We start from the raw sequence: 17,260 nt of genomic DNA, 5'->3' as shown, positions 1-17,260 counted from the left end.
AAGTAATCTAACCTTAAAATTAATCCGAAAATCCGGTGTACTGCAGAAAAGGAACATGTCCAACACAAAGTCGTCCCCCTCTTTCCCCTTGCATCGTACTTGACTTTTACATCTACATAATAAGCAAATATATTTATGTTAAGAAGCCAGAAATACATGTCATGGTTAAATTGCATTATACCGCTTTTATTCACGTTTTGTCTCTCCTGTAAAAGAAGGAAATATAGGGTGTTTCAAAAAGGACTTAACAAATTTAAAAATTGATGTAAATTGGTTGAAAGAAAATATAAAGCTGGGTTTAGTGTTATTTTGTAGGGAAACACATCAAGTTTTTTTTTTACCTTAAGCTAAAGATGTTGTATGTGGCTTCCGTTGGTTATCCTGCACACATCCCATCGGAAGTCAATTTCTTCCCAAACTCGCTGTAGCATTGCAGGTGTAATTTGCTCAGTGGCGGCATAAATTTCTGCTCTAAGTCAGAGAGAGAAGACGGCACAGGAGACACAAACACGATATCTTTGAAGAATCTCCATTTTAAAAAATCGAGTGGTGTCAAGTCAGGGGAACTTGGGGGCCATGAAATTTGCGCATCACGGCCAGTCCATTGACCGGGAAAGCGGTCACTGAGAAAATCCCGGACGTCAGCCAGGTAGTGGGGTGGCGCACCATCTTTCATGAAGTAAACATTTCGTTCTTGGTCATCCTCATCGATCTATGGTATCAAAAATTGTTGTAACATATCCAGGTACATCATCTCGTTGACGCTTCTCCCTCTGAAAAAAAAGGGGCCGTTCTTGCTCACTGCACAAAAAGTTCACTTTAGAGCTGTCACGAACATGTTGCAATGTTTGCTGTGGATTTTCATTGCCCAAATCCTACAGGTATGTGTATTAACCTTGTCACTTAAGTAAAAATTGTACTCTTCAGAAAAGATAATTTTGTTCAAGAAATGTTCATCCTCATGTAATCGATTTAACATGTGAGAAATTTTATCAATGTCTTTTATTCCTTGTACGATCGTCTATCTGTACGGTTTCGAATGCAAACGGTTTCTCAACACACGCCAAACACTCGTATGTTGGAACTTCCTGGCAGATTAAAACTGTGTGCCGGACCGAGACTCGAACTCGGGACCTTTGCCTTTCGCAGGCAAGTGCTCTACCAACTGAGCTACCCAAGTACGACTCACGCCCCGTCCTCGCAGCTTTACTTCTACCAGTACCTTGTCTCCTACCTTCCAAACTTTACAGAAGCTCTCCTGCGAACCTTGCAGAACTAGCACTCCTGAAAGAACGGATATTGCGGAGACATGGCTTAGCCACAGCCTGGGGGATGTTTCCAGAATGAGATTTTCACCCTGCAGCGGAGTGAGCGCAGATATGAACTTCCTGGCAAATTAAAAGTTTGGAAGGTAGGAGACGAGGTACTGGTAGAAATAAAGCTGTGAGGACGGGGCGTGAGTCGTGCTTGGGTAGCTCAGGTGGTAGAGCACTTGCCCGAGAAAGGCAAAGGTCCCGAGTTCGAGTCTCGGTCTGGCACACAGTTTTAATCTGCCAGGAAGATATCAGCGCACACTCCGCTGCAGGGTGAAAATCTCATTCTGGAGTCGTATGTTGGATTTGCAGTTCGCGAGATGCACGCCGGGTCGATTTCGTACAGCTGTTGACAAAACCTTGTCTCATTTGCTCAACGACGTCATTAGATGTGCCTGCACGACCTGATGATTTCCCAGGTCTTACCGAGCACCCACTTTCTACAAAACATTTCTCCCACTCATAAATCGTAGGCCTACTAGGAGGATTTTTAGTGTACGGAAGTTACGCTGAACTGTTGTCGCCGAATTCGATTCTTCAAACCAAAACACACAGCTACCACGCTCGCGTGCAGTGAAGACAGCCATCTGTAACGCAACTGCCGTTAGCGCTCCTTACGGTGCGATTCGGCACTAGCGAACTACACGAGACAAAACTTGATGTATTTCCCTACAAAATGACTTTACAACCACCTCTGTAGGTACTATGAATTAATTTATATGGATTTTCAAAGTTGTAAAGTCTTTTTTGAAACACCTTGACTGAACATGTTGCCATTCTACAGTAAGCGGTATGGCTGAAGAAGCCACAAAGATTACACTAGTACGTAACGAAAAATTAACTGTTTTTTTATTTTATTTTTTTTTTATTATTTTATTTTCATAGGATCACATCTCTACGTGTCCGCCGAGGGCGAATTCGAAGTTATCAAGGAGGATAAAGTTCTTGGAAGAATGGGACCCGGGAAAGCCTTTGGAGAACTTGCCATATTGTACAACTGTACTCGGACAGCATCCATTAAAGGTAGTATGGAACTCCTCACATCGGCTGACCTCTTAATTTTGTCGCCTGTTGAGGGGTTCGCGACTTAAGAGTGTTTTGTGTGCCGCAGTGGTGAACGACGCGAAGGTGTGGGTGCTGGACCGCAGAGTCTTCCAGCAGATCATGATGCGGACAGGCCTGCAGCGGCTCGAGGACAACATCAACTTCCTGCGCAGCGTGCCTCTGCTCCGAAACCTCAGCAACGACGTCCTCGCCAAGATCGCTGACGTCCTGGAAGTTGTGAGTCTGACAGCACAACATGATTAACTTCCTGCCTCCTAGGATATAGCAGTTTGTTTTTATTTGACTACTAGTTACAGCTTATTATTCATATAACAACAGAACTTGAACATCAGCTACGTGACGATCAGATTAAAAGTGGTAAAGGCACCAAGGAAGCAGTACTCACGGTATGCTTGATAATGAAAGTCAGTCACTTTCAAACTATTTTTCGACCTAGCAAAAGCCTCCGGGAATGTAAACTGGCGCAATTCTCAGAAATCCTCAGAAAAATAGATATATTTAGTAGGGATATACAATAGGTGCAAGAACCAAGAGAGAACAATTAGATTATAAGACAAAAGGAAAAGTGTTAGGAATAAAAACAGCGTCATATAGTGACGCGGTTTTTTTCTTCCTCCATCCAATCTGCACTTCGAGGACTAAATGAAGGAAATAAAAGAAAGATTCAGAAGTGGGATTAAAATACAGGGTGAAATGATATCAATGACAAGATTTGTTGATGACATTGTTCTTCTATGTGAAAGTGAAGGACAGTTGTAGAACACGTGTAATGGAATAAATAGTCTACAGAGGACAGAATGTGGATTGTGAAAACATCAAAGAGAGACGATACTATTGAGGAGTAGCAGAAATGAGATTAGTGATAAACTTATCAAAACTGGAGACTACTAATTGCAAGACCTGAGGAAATCTCCTACTGTGGAAGGAACAAAATACACTACGAAAGTGTCAAAAAGGACACAAGAAGCAGACTAGCGTGTTCAAGAGAGCAGTCCTCATCAAAAGAAGTCCACTACTATCAAACATAAACCTAAATTAATAAAGAAATTTCCGAGAACGTTCCCTTGAAACCCAAAATTTTATAGAAGTAATAATTGTACGTAAACAAAACTTACTATGTGAAACAACAGAAAAGAAGAGAATCGAAACGTTTCAGATGCTACGGAAGGATGATGAAGATTAAGTTAACTAATCGGTTAAGAAATGAGGCTATCCTTCGCTGAATTAGCGGCGAAAAGACCATATAGGGAATATTAACTAGAAAAATGGATATGATCCTAGGACTTGTATTAAGACATCAGGGTATAACTTACATGGAAGTACAGGGAACTGTGCCGGACAAAAATTGCAAATGAATACACAACTGCAAAATATATGACAATTGAGTGGGGACGTTGCGTGTTAAGTGCTACTCTGAGATGAACACCTGACACAGAAGAGAATATTGAGATAGGTCGCAAAAAAAGTAGTCATAAGACTAGCGAACCAGAAAAATTAAATAAATACTCACTATAATTTATAAGGTCTTTTTCTTACAAAAAAATGTTTTCGTTCAACCAATCATTCAAATCCATTGCTGAGATGTATAATGCAATCGTCCAACAGTAAGTTGTTAATTCTTCTTCCCTAGCATTAATCCCTGTGTCAAATTTCTCCTTGGTTTCCTTAACTGCTTGCTCTATGTACAGACTGAATCACGTTTAGAAAAGGCTGCAGTGGTGCCTCGTTTCCTTCTACATTTTCATTTCCTTCGACTCGTATAATTGCAGTCATTTTTCTGTAACAGTTGTAGATAGCTTATTGCTCTCTGTATTTGATCCCTGATAACTTCAGAATTTGAAAGCATGTGTGCCTCTCAACATTGTCAACAGATTTTTTTTCTAAATCTTCAAATGGTGTGTACGTTGTTTATCCTTCTTCAGTCCATCGGTTAAGATAAGTCACAGGGTCAGTATTGCCTCGCGTGCTTCTGCAATTCTCCGGATCCCAAACTGACCTTCCCCGAGCTCGGCTTCTGTCATTTGTTCCAGGCTCTTACAGATAATTCGTGTTAGTATTTTGCATCTCTGGCTTAATAAACTTACAGTTCGATAACGCTCAGAACTGTGGTACGGCTACTGTTACATTATTCTTGAAGCATGAAGTATTTCGCCTTCTTGATACCGAAAAGTAATCATCTCCATAGCGATGAATAATGATATGTTGCGATATTTTTACTTTATATTACTTTCAAAGTAGTGAAGAGAATAAGGAATAGCTCAATGTCTAAGCTGGAAGCCACTCAATAGTAGAAAAGGTGAAAGGTTTGTTCTTTGTTGAGTTAAGATTACACTGGAAGGCTGAAGAAAGACAGACATCAGAAGTGGATCTGTTGAGCTACAGAAGGCTTTCTTCAATAAAAGAGCTCTGCTGGTATCAGATATTGATAGATAATTGAGGAAGAAGTTCCTCAATGTGTACGTCTGGATCACGGTATTATACTACTGGCCATTAAAGTTGCTACACCAAGAAGAAGTGCACATGATAAACGGGTACTCATTGGACAAATATATTATACTAGAACTGACATGTGATTACATTTTCACGCAATTTGGGTGCATAGATCTTGAGAAATCAGTGCCCAGAACAACCACCTCTGGCCGTAATAACGGCCTTGATACTCCTGGGCATTGAATAAAACAGAGCTTGGATGGCGTGTACAGGTACAGCTGCCCATGCACCTTCAACACTATACCACAGTTCATCAAGAGTAGTGACTGGCGTATTGTGACGAGCCAGTTGTTCGGCCACCATTGACCAGGCGTTTTCAATTGGTGACAATTCTGGAGAATGTGCTGGCCAGGGCAGCAGTCGAACATTTTCTGTATCCAGAAAGGCCCTTACAGGACCTACAACATGCGGTCCAATGAATACCCGTTGTGCAATGACTACCCGTTTATCATCTGCATTTCTTCTTGGTGTAGCAGTTGTAATGGCCAATAGTGTATTTCTAAGTGTAGGGGACTGATGACATGACATGTTAACTCCCATAATGCTTAGAGTCATTTGAACCATCCAAGAGTCGAAAGGCTAATGACTTCCAAAACTCCCCTACATTAATTACATAGATATTAAAATTCAGTAAAACAGCCTTGATCGCAACAGAAGTTTATTTATGTTGGCACACGGTTTCGGTCTATAATTTAGACCATATTCAGGACCAAGTAGTTGACGGCCGTGCTCTTACGGCTATTGCTCTGTCTACTGCTACCAGCCACGATGATGGTAATTACACCCTGAAGATGTCTAAATTGTAAACTTAAATCTGTTGCCAATTTAAATACTCCTCTGCTGCGATCGAGAGTGTTTTACTGAATGTCAACATCACTTCTGTCGCTGTTTACGCTCCATTGATAGAGCGCTTTCTAAAATTTTAAACTACACCTAGGTAGTTTCTGCATGCTTTTAGAGTTGTAATGGGCGATTGCCATGCAGTCTGTTTTTACTCGTATAGTGCACCACAGCTTGTTGTTGTTGTGGTCTTCAGTCCTGAGACTGGTTTGATGCAGCTCTCCACGCTACTCTATCCTGTGCAAGCTTCATCATCTCCCAGTACCCACTGCAGCCTACATCCTTCTGAATCTGCTTAGTGTACTCATCTCTTGCTCTCCCTCTACGATTTTTACCCTCCACGCTGCCCTCCAGTACTAAATTGGTGATTCCTTGATGCCTCAGAACGTGTCCTACCAACCGATCCCTTCTTCTAGTCAAGTTGTGCCACAAACTCCTCTTCTCCGCAATTCTATTCAATACCTCCTCATTAGTTATGTGATCTACCCATCTAATCTTCAGCATTCTTCTGTAGCACCACATTTCGAAAGCTTCTATTCTCTTCGTGTCTAAACTATTTATCGTCCATGTTTCTGCTACACTCCATACAAATACTTTCAGAAACGACTTCGTAACACTTAAATCAATACTCGATGTTAACAAATTTCTCTCCTTCAGAAACGCTTTCCTTGCCATTGCCAGTGTACATTTTATATCTTCTCTACTTCGACCATCATCAGTTATTTTGCTCCCCAAATAGCAAAACTCCTTTACTATTTTAAATGTCTCAGTTCCTAATCTAATTCCCTCAGCACCACCCGACTTAATTCGACTACATTCCATTATCCTCGTTTCGATTTTGTTGATGTTCATCTTATACCCTCCTTTCAAGACACTGTCCATTCCGTTCAACTGCTTAGTCATTAGTTATGCCTTACCTCAGACTAAAATCTGCTACATTACACACCAAGGCGTTTTTGATTGTGACGAATTTTTTTGTTACGATCGACTCGTTAGGAGTTCTACCCGGCCGGAGCGCACATCATACGGCAAGGCGCGAGCGGGGACACGTTCTTCATCATCAGCGGCGGCTGCGTGAAGGTGACGCAGCGGCTGGCGGGGCGGCGCGAAGACGAGGAGATCCGCACGCTGGAGCGCGGCGACTACTTCGGCGAGCAGGCGCTGCTCAAGGAGGACTGCCGCACGGCCAGCGTGATCGCGCTGCCGCCCGGCGTCGAGTGCCTCACGCTCGACAGGGACTCCTTCATCCAGCTCATCGGAGACCTCAGCGAGCTGCACGAGAAGGACTACGGCGACGAGACGCGCGGCCTCTCCAGGCCCTCCAGCTCCTTCAGTCTCTACGCCGACGTCGAGGCGGGTGAGTATGATTGCAAGGGCTCGACCGCTCAACTAAAATCTCCGTTGCTTTCACTGTTGGCATTTGTGGAGCAATACGTGAGCCTCACTGCTTTTCGCGGACGATGCTGTAGTATACAGAGAAGTTGCAGCATTAGAAAATTGCAGCGAAATGCAGGAAGGTCTGCAGCGGATAGGCACTTGCTGCAGGGAGTGGCAACTGACCCTTAACATAGACAAATGTAATGTATTGCGAATACATAGAAAGAAGGATCCTTTATTGTATGATTATATGATAGCAGAACAAACACTGGTGCCGCGCGGGATTAGCCGAGCGGTCTGAGGCGCTACCGTCATGGACTGTGCGGCTGGTACCGGCGGAGGTTCGAGTCTTTCCTCGGGCATGGGTGTGTGTGTTTGTCCTTAGGATAATTTAGGTTAAGTAGTGCGTAAGCTTAGGGACTTACGACCTTAGCATTTAAGTCCCATAACATTTCACACACATCTGAACATCTGAACAAACACTGGTAGCAGTTACTTCTATAAAATATCTGGGAGTATGCGTGCAGAATGATTTGAAGTGGAACCATCATATAAAATTAATTGTTGGTAAGGCGGGTGACAGGCTGAGATTCATTCGGAGAGTCCTTAGAAGATGTAGTCCATCAACAAAGGATGTAGCTTACAAAACACTCGTTCGATATATACTTGAGTATTGCACATCAGTGTGTGATCCGTTCCAGATCGGTTTGACAGAGAAGATAGAGAAGATCCAAAGAAGAGCGGCACGTTCCGTCACAGGGTTATTTGGTAAGCGTGATAGCGTTACAGGGATGTTTAGCAAACTCAAGTGGCAGACTCTGCAAGAGAGGCGCTCTGCATCGCGGTGTAGCTTGCTGTCCAGGTATCGAGAGGGTGCGTTTCTGGAGGAGGTATCGAATATATTGCTTCCTCCTACTTATACCTCCCGAGTAGATCACGAATGTAAAATTAGAGGGATTCGAACGTGCACGGAGGCTTTCCGGCAGTCATTCTTCCCGCGAACTATACGCGATAACATGAAACGGAGATAATGCAGTGGCACGTAAAGTGCCCTGCGCCATACACCGTTGGGTGGCTTGCAGAATATAAATGTAGATGTAGATGACCTAGATGTAGAAAAAGTTTTCCTAAGTAAAATTACTCAGCACAACAAGTCAACTGTCTTCATGATCGCTGATCGCGGTTAAACTGAAGCGAAAGAATCTTATTCTTCCTAGCAAGTGTCCTTCATTGTTGTAAAGACCGCTTCCTTGGTTCCCTTACTGTCACAAATCTCTGTTAGTCGGATCCTCGGAGTTGAAGCTGTAGGAGAGAGTTGTCTAAACTGCACAGCTTTTGAGATTTCTTTTGTTACAGTTACAAAGGTACAAAGTTGCTTGAACCTTGCCATCCTCAACTGAGGGGGTGGTATCTGATTTCAATAACGGAAATTCTGAGTAAAATAAATATAGTACACTTAATTCTCTCAACATCTTTAAGCAGCCTACAACTCAATAACCTGGTTTCCTAAGTTGCATCAGTGGGTGCATAAATTGTACCACCCTTGTAACATATGCTCCTGAGTTTGAATATGCGTACTTGTCTACGGAAGTGTTCCAGAAATTAGTTCCTATATTATTTGCTGCCTTTGCAATATACCCCGATCAGCTAGAACATAATGACCGCCGATTTACTAGCGATATAAACCCATCCAGGCGATAGCAGCGTCACTTGGTGAGGAACGACTGCTAGCCGGAAACAATCATGGTACACGTACTATCAGTGAGCATGCTGTCCGTGTCCGTGTGTAGAATGGGAAGGCGCGCGATCATCTGAGTTTGAGCGAGAGCAGATTGCGACGGCTCGGAGGTTCGGCACGAGCATTTCGGAAACTGCGCGACTGGTGGGGTGTTCGAGGAGTGCTGTGGTGAGTGAGTGCCTGCAACACGTGGCGAAACCAAGGTGAAACCACGTCCAGATGTCGTGGGGTTGCGCGATCACCCCTCATTACAGACGTCGAACATCGTAGGCTAGACAACTATTTTTTTTTTTCTTTTTTTCACCAGGACAGGCGAGGAACTGGCAGAACTAGTCAGAGTACAAATGCCTCTGTACTTGCAGTGCACCGAACACTCCTAACGATGGGCCTCTGCAGCCGACGACCCATGCATGTGCCATTGTTAACACTGCGACGTTGGCAACTACGACTGAAATGGGCAAGTGAACGTTGGCAATGGAAGTTGGCGCAGTGGCAGAGGGATGCATGTTCTGGTGAATTCAGATATCTTCTTCCTCATGCCGACGACAGGGCGCGAATCGGTCGTCTTCCAGGGGAACAGCTACTTGCCACCTAGACTGTGGGGCGGAAGCAGGCTAGCGATGGCTCCATAATTCTCTGGGAAACATTCACATGGGCATCAGCCGGCCGCGGTGGTCTCACGGTTCTAGGCGCGCAGTCCGGAACCGTGCGACTGCTACGGTCGCAGGTTCGAATCCTGCCTCGGGCATGGATGTGTGTGATGTCCTTAGGTTAGTTAGGTTTAAGTAGTTCTAAGTTCTAGGGGACTGATGACCACAGCAGTTGAGTCCCATAGTGCTCAGAGCCAGCCATGGGCATCTCTGGGTACAGTGGAGCTCGTGAAGGGCCCCATGACGGCTAGGAAGTTTCGCGCACTGGTTGCAGGCCACGTACAACCCTTCATGCCGATCGTGTTTCCCGAGGAATTGGAATATTTTAACAAGATAATGTGCCAGGAATGTGATGGAGTAGTTCGAGAAGCACAGCGGCTAGTTCCAGTTGATGTACTGGCCCACCAACTCGCCAGGTCTGAACCCGATCGAACACATCTGGGATGTGATTGAACGGGGCGTCAGAGCTCATGCAACCCCTACCCGGGATTTATGGCCATTGGTAACTATGGTGCCAACTCCCTCCAGAGACCTACCAAGGCCTCATTGCTTCCATGCCACGACACGTCGCCACTGTTATTGGCGCCAAAGGTGGATATACCGGCTATTAGGTAGGTGTTCTGGTTGATCAGTGTTAGTTTTTCATTCCTTTCCCACCCCTGCACGCTTTCCATGGATCCACATTTTTCATTTCATGATCCGATCATTTTTCCATTCCATATACCTTGCACAATTCCCAGTACGATTCCTCTCTTTTACGAATGAATTTCTGTAGTAGCTTCTCCAGAGAGTCCCAAAAACATTTCCTTTACACAGGTGAAGCTTTAGTTCTAGGTTTCTCTTCCACTGTTCCGGGTAATTTTTTGTTTGCAGATGTTACTGATAAGGTCACAGGCTCCTTGTCTGGACCTAGAAGTTTTGCTTGCAATTATCATTTTCCTCAGATTCGGCTATGTCTCGTGGACACTTCTAGCCCCCTTTTTGCCTCCCATGACTTCTTCTGCATTAAAATTATGGGACAATTCGTACACTATGTGATCAAAAGTAACCGGACACCCCAAAAACATGTTTTTCATATCAGGTGCATTTTGCTGCCACCTACTGCCAGGTACTCCACATCAGAGATCTCAGTAGTCATTAGACATCGTGAGAGAAAGCAGAATGGGGCGCTCCGCGGAGCTCAGGGACTTTGAACGTGCTTAGGTGATTGGGTGTCACTTGTGTCATACGTCTGTACACGAGATTTACACACTCCTAAACATCCCTAGGTTCACTGTTTCAACGTGGTAATGAAGTCGAAACGTGAAGGGACACGTACGGCACAAAAGCGTACGGGCTGACCTCGTCTGTTGACAGACAGAGACTGCCGACATTTGAAGAGGGTCGTAATGTGTAACAAGCAGACATCTCTCAAGACCATCATACAGGAATTCCAAACTGCATCAGGGTCCACTGCAAGTACTATGACAGTTATGCGGGAGGTGAGGAAACTTGGATTTCATGGTCGAGCGGCTGCTCATAAGCCACACATCACGCCAGTAAATGCCTAACGACGCCTCGCTTAGTGTAAGGAGCGTAAACATTGGACGATTGAACAGTGGCAAAACGTTGTGTGGAATCACGGTACACAATGTGGCGATCCAAAAATTTTAAAAGTTTTGAACATGGCTGTGGGTTCAGCGACCGTTTACAAATTAAATTAACATCATTAGCAGCCCTCGGTCGCAGTAAAGGAGTCTTTTGACCTAGGCTTCGGCACTGCTATGAGTGCCCTCGTCAGAAATAAAACTCTCAAAGTGGCATGTCACGTATTAAACTAAGAATCAAGCGATAAAGCTTTAGTCACAAAATTTGTACAACAGAATACATAAATAGCAATCCACTATGGGCTGCTCACATGCGTCGAGCTACGGTAGCATCAGACTGAGGCGCCCGCGTTAGAAATCGCAGGCAGGTGAACCTAGGTCAAAAGACTCCTTTTTTGCGACCGAGGGGTGCTATTGCTGTTAATTTTATTATTCAAAATTTAAATTTTCTTCGGTTTCTAGTATATCCACCTTATTCATCCCTGCTGTCCTTTACAATATTCTTCATCTAGCAGGTACCAGCACAAATCAACACAGCACTGCTGAATACGTCCATCACCTACAACACTTCAACTAAGAATGTGTCAGACTGCGCAGAGGCAAAGACTGTGCCACGACAAGACCAAAGTTGGTGTAAGAGTAACATAACTCTTTCTCTCTGTGAAGTGCACATCGGTAACGTATAAAAATCAAAATGGCATGATCACCTTACATATCCTCAACCTATCCCCAGTACAGTTTTGTACGAGGGTCATTTGAAATAGGAATGAGACGAGAATAAAATTCTGAACATTAACGATAGAAGCATACAAAACATGTTACAAATATAAAAAGAAAAATAGTTTTACAACAATATAAGTTGAAGAATATAAGTAAAAAGTTTGTACAATATTCAGGAACATATGAATGATTAATCAATAGTATTCACCACAAACAGATTATAATTTTTTTATTATGACTTTGAGAACGTACGGCACAGGGCTGTTTTGAAAATTTATATGTCAAATTTTGTACTGAAGTAGTATTGGTGATCTACACTGTTTTTGTAGCACACGGGAAGTAATTTAGAGTGTATATATCACACAAGGCCTATCTTTCTGAAGCACAGTCACATATGGCAGTAGTAATTTGCATGATGAAACTAGATAGAAGTGTGTTCTTGTCACAAACGACCAGACTTTCTTTAGCTCGTTGCAATAATGTCACTGTTATGGGAAGTTATGTGGAAGCAGACTCAGCGAGACTAAGCATAGTTCTCAGCTCACAACACCACACAGGTACAAACAGTAAAATCCCATAGTATCTGCTCGAAGCAGACTGTAGATCCATTGATAACTCCAAAGCTACCTTGTAGTTTCAAAGAGTTCCTTATGTAAGTCAGTTGCCGCTTGTATTGGTGTATTTGGCACAGAACCTTTCAGCATATAATCAGTAGAAATATTTCTTCTGCCCCACCAAGTCTCAATCATTTGTGGTGAATGGTCAATCAGTTACAATTTGTTACACTTAAATATGCAATTACCTATATTAAGACAGTAGTAATAAGATTTTACATAGTTATTTACATGGAATGCACGTGTAGTGTAATGGTAACAGCATATTTCTACGTCCATAGAAAAACTAAGAAAAAAAAAAACAGCATCATGGTTTTACAATAATGAATTATAGAAATATCAGGCAAGTAAACCAAGTGAAACAGTGTACAGTAATAGTAATGATAATAATCAATTATAATATCTGTACAGAATGATCCCAAGGAAGATTCCAAATCTAGTCAAATAAATGTGCTTGTGTGGACATCAATGAAACACATAAAAGTATAGAGAATAAGGTAGAAATAGATACATAGGGTTAGTTATCATACACAAGAAATAAACACATAAGTATAGTGGACACACACAAAGATAAGGAGAACACAAATACTTAGGAAAAACATGGATTAGGGAGTAACCAAGATTCACATCAAATAATACTTCATGAAGTCATTCAAACGTCAGTCTGCGATTATATCTGATATAGTCAGTAATAAGCATTTTATCTAATTATATTTCATCCTTTAGTTTGTACATCTTTTAATCTGTTTGCCTATAATTTCATCAAACTTTCTACAAATACAACTGTTTAATGTATTCTTTGTTTCTTTCTGTCATATGTTTTATACATTCCCATAAGTTTATATTATCTAGTTCCATTGCCGTGACTCACCGTTTGTCATATTTCCTCTACATAGCCATTTCTCATCTTTGCTCTACCTAATCATTTCTCATATTTGCCCTACCTAATCATTTCTCATACTCATCTTTGTAACTACTTCTTTCCTCTTTCACATTCATCTTTGTAACCATTTCTTTGCTCTTTCTTGCCTTTTTCTCTTTTTTTCCTCCTGACACATCTTCCATGATTTCTTACACCTCTTAAATGACTTATGAGAGCTCCCTACAGTACTATCCTTAACATAATAATTATACTAATGTTGCTGCATCCCATAGTAACAATTTATACAGAGAATATATATCATGAAGACTCAATAAATGACGTAAGTGTAAAAGGCAAATACAACTCGAAAATTCCTCAAGTTCAAGAAATGCATGTTATTGTAAAAGAGAATATAAAGCTGAAAAGTAAAGAATCATTAGTATCCCACATACTTCCTGCATATCACCTATCCGTGTCACAACTCGCTAATGAAGAAATTTCATCTTCACTTCGAAAATTTAAAATTTCCCCAAAACTTAGATGATTATGTCATTGTTTCACATGTATGTAAAGTTTATCTCAACTCATTCTCTTCAAAACATAACGTTATTCAAAATTTATATTCTCTTCACTTTCTAGTATATCCATCTTATTCATCTTTGCTGTCCTTTATAATCTTCTTCATCTAACAGATACAAGTCTACATAGCACTGCCGAATACATCCATCACCTACCACATTTCAATTAAGAACGTATCAGGATGCACAGAGGCAAAGACTGTGCCACAACAAGACCAAAGATAGTGTAACAGTAACGTATCTCATTCTCTCTCTTATGTGCGGCCTAGCGGTTCTAGGCACTACAGTCTGGAACCGCGCGACCACTACGGTTGCAGGTTAGAATCCTGCCTCGGGCATGGATGTGTGTGATGTCCTTAGGTTAGTTAGGTTTAAGTAGTTCTAAGTTCTAGGGGACTGATGACCTTAGAAGTTAAGTCTCATAGTGCTCAGAGCCATTTGAACCAATCTCTCTTACGTGCACATCGATAACATACAAAAGTCAAAATTACGTGATCACCATACAAAATTTACCACTTTCTTTTTAAACATTATGTTGCTCTAATAATGCTAAATAAATTGTAAAGCTTCATTTAAGGGCAAGTTTCTTACATTGTTCAGGTACGATAACGCAAAATATTAGCGCTATGTAATAGATAGCGTCGCCACCTTCTCTTTTTCAGTTTTCTACAACGAGTCAGAACGAATACAGGTTCGTGACTGAAGACTAAGATTATTTCATGTATAATTAAAGTTCCACTTTCAAAACTCTGTAAAATGGCGTCAAATTTGAACAGAATATAATCTAAGAAGGAAACGTTATGAAAACAAAACAAAATTAATGAAAGTATTCCCACTGGATAGTGTTATAATCGTCATGACGTAAATGGTTTCAGCTATAAATGATAAATAAATCGCAACAAAACGGCTATGGTGTGAGTTGCGCGTTAATTAACCATAGAGTGCAAAGTGCATGACCGCCCAAGTTTGGCATTCAACAGTTGTGGCTCTGTTAGTTCAGTAATTCCTTTTCACTTCCAAAGGAGCGAGAGATTCTAGAGCAAACATTGTGCTAGTAACAGGTCAGCATGAAGTAACTGCTGAACATGGATGGTTTCGGTTGGATAGCGATGCAGGATATTTTGTAGAATTTCATGCACCTTGCTCACAGGCATGTCCAAAGTTTGGACAGTTGTCCGTGCAATGTGTGTTTGTACACCACCGCTCGACCACTGCTGCAGTGCTATAGCCGAATCTTATGCTGACGTCAGATCAATTGTTTTCGGCATATTGCACTTCAGAAGAACCTGTCTTTACGAATTTCGTAATTATTTTTTCCAGATCCTTGACAGACATTGGACCAACGCCTTTATTCCTACCTCTGAGTGTCCGGATCTTCTGCAGAACTACTGACGTACAGTCACCGCTCTTGCCGAAGAGCTTTGCCAGCAGCGCACGATCCTTCATTGAGACAGTCATGCCGAGCATCTCAATTGCAAACTGAGGAACAGCCGTTCAACTCGCGTCTTTTGTTTTGCTTATTCTGCTGCTTACGGTGCTATCTAGTAGCCAAATTTTCGTTATTGTTTTTGGTTTATGATAACATTTCCCCACTACTCGATAATATTTAGTTCAAATTTGACTTCATTCTGTGTAGAGGTTCTTTTTTGCCGCGTTTTGAAACTGGAACTTTAATCATATATGACCAGCCTGCATATTCACTCATAAATGACACATTATGTTGCTCCTTACCTTATAACAGTAACTGCCTTCGCCACACGCGCAGAAAGTTAGATGAAAACTACAGTATCAACACTGTCTTCAGACTATCTGTTTCTCAACACACGGATCTCATAGCTGACAATATGGCTCTAAAAAGCACACAGTTCAGGCTGACCTCTTTAACTGTCGAATAGTATAAAAGAAATTAATTTTATACTAGTGGTATAAATTATGGGCCGTTACTATACAGGTATCTCTCCCGTACTTCTTTCTTGACCATGTCCAACCATCGCTTCTTGGAACAGCCAGGGGGTGCACTTCTTCTTAGTCTGTTAGAGGTATGTTTGTGCTATTGAGATGTCGCATAACAGACAATAGGGGACTGGTTGAGGTGGGTTATCTACACGATTTACGTTAAACATTCGACAGAAATATAACCACTTCCAGCAGCCATCTACCGTAGGTCACTGGACGACCCGGTTTTCAAGAAGGGTCGTCGAACGAACGCACAGAACTGTATGCCTACATCACTTTGAAAACGCATGTTGTTCCGGTATCATCACCTTCCTTCAGACTAAAAATCTTCTCTGTAGGAATAATCGTGGATTTCGCAAACAACGATTGTCCACGAGACTCAGAAGGTAGTAGATACCGGTGCTCAGGCTGATGCCATGTCCGTGTTTTCTGGTTGGTTGTTTGGTTGATTTGTGGTATAAAGGGAAAAACTACAGGGCCATCAGTCCCTGGCTTCTGCCACCTAAGGAACAAAACAGGAGTGTACCGAATCTCAGAACACTTTCGTTTTTCCTTTGGAAAGCACCTTGCTAATAGAACACAATATGCCGTTCTTAACGGATAAATCTGAAGGCGTAGAAGTGACTTCGAGCGTACACCGAGGAAGTGTCACAGGACCGTTGCTGTTCACAAAACACGTACGTCACTGAATAAATAACATCGGAAGTTCCACGAGGCTGTTCATGGATGGTTCTGTTATACACAGACGTGTCGCAACGCTAGAAAATTGTAGCGAAATGGCGGAGGCCGGCAGAGAATTGACGCTTGGAGCAGAAATTGGCAACTGCCTCTCAACATAAACAAACGTACCGTACAGCTTATGAATAGGTACAAAGACCCGTTATAGTATGATTACGCGATTGCTGAACAGTCGCCAGAAGCAGAATCGTCCACTACATACACTACGTAATCAAAAGTATCCGGGCACCTGGCTGAAAATGACTTACAAGTTCGTGGCGCCCTCCATCGGTAATGCTGGATTTCAATATGGTGTTGGCCCACCCTTTGCCTTGATCAGAGCTTCCACTGAGGACAGGTATCGATGTCGGTCGGTGAGGCCTGGCACGAAGTCGGCGTTCCAAAACATCCCAAAGGTGGTCTGTAAGTTTCAGGTCAGGACTGTGCAGGCCAGTCCATTTCAGGGATCTTACTGTCGTGCAACCACTCCGCCACAGGCCATGCATTATGAACAGTTGCTCGATCGTGTTGAAAGATGCAATCGGTATCCCCGAATTGCTCTTCAACAGTGGGAAGCAAGAAGATGCTTGAAACATCAATGTAGGCCTGTGCCACGCACAACAACAAGGTGTGCAAGCCCCCTCCATGAAAAATACGACCCCACCATATCTCCACCGCCTCCGAATTTTCTTACTGTTCGCAATACACACGCTCGCAGATGACGTTCACCGCGCATTCGCCAGACCCACACGCT

General features: G+C 42.5%; 1 protein-coding gene across 2 annotated transcripts in view; it reads left to right on the top strand.

The window, feature by feature from the left end:
• The window catches only part of LOC126260661 (cGMP-dependent protein kinase, isozyme 1), a 606,719-nt gene that overhangs the window by 525,320 nt on the left and 64,139 nt on the right, over positions 1-17,260 (top strand). For both annotated transcript variants that reach the window (XM_049958000.1, XM_049958005.1), the window contains exons 4-6: positions 2,199-2,336; positions 2,425-2,594; positions 6,705-7,065. In XM_049958000.1, the coding sequence (XP_049813957.1) occupies positions 2,199-2,336; positions 2,425-2,594; positions 6,705-7,065 (669 nt within the window). The remainder of the gene's footprint in view (positions 1-2,198; positions 2,337-2,424; positions 2,595-6,704; positions 7,066-17,260) is intronic.

Source organism: Schistocerca nitens, chromosome 1 (genome assembly GCF_023898315.1).
Source record: "Schistocerca nitens isolate TAMUIC-IGC-003100 chromosome 1, iqSchNite1.1, whole genome shotgun sequence".
In the NCBI taxonomy this organism is placed as follows: domain Eukaryota; kingdom Metazoa; phylum Arthropoda; class Insecta; order Orthoptera; family Acrididae; genus Schistocerca; species Schistocerca nitens.
This window is presented reverse-complemented; position numbering and strand designations above follow the sequence as displayed.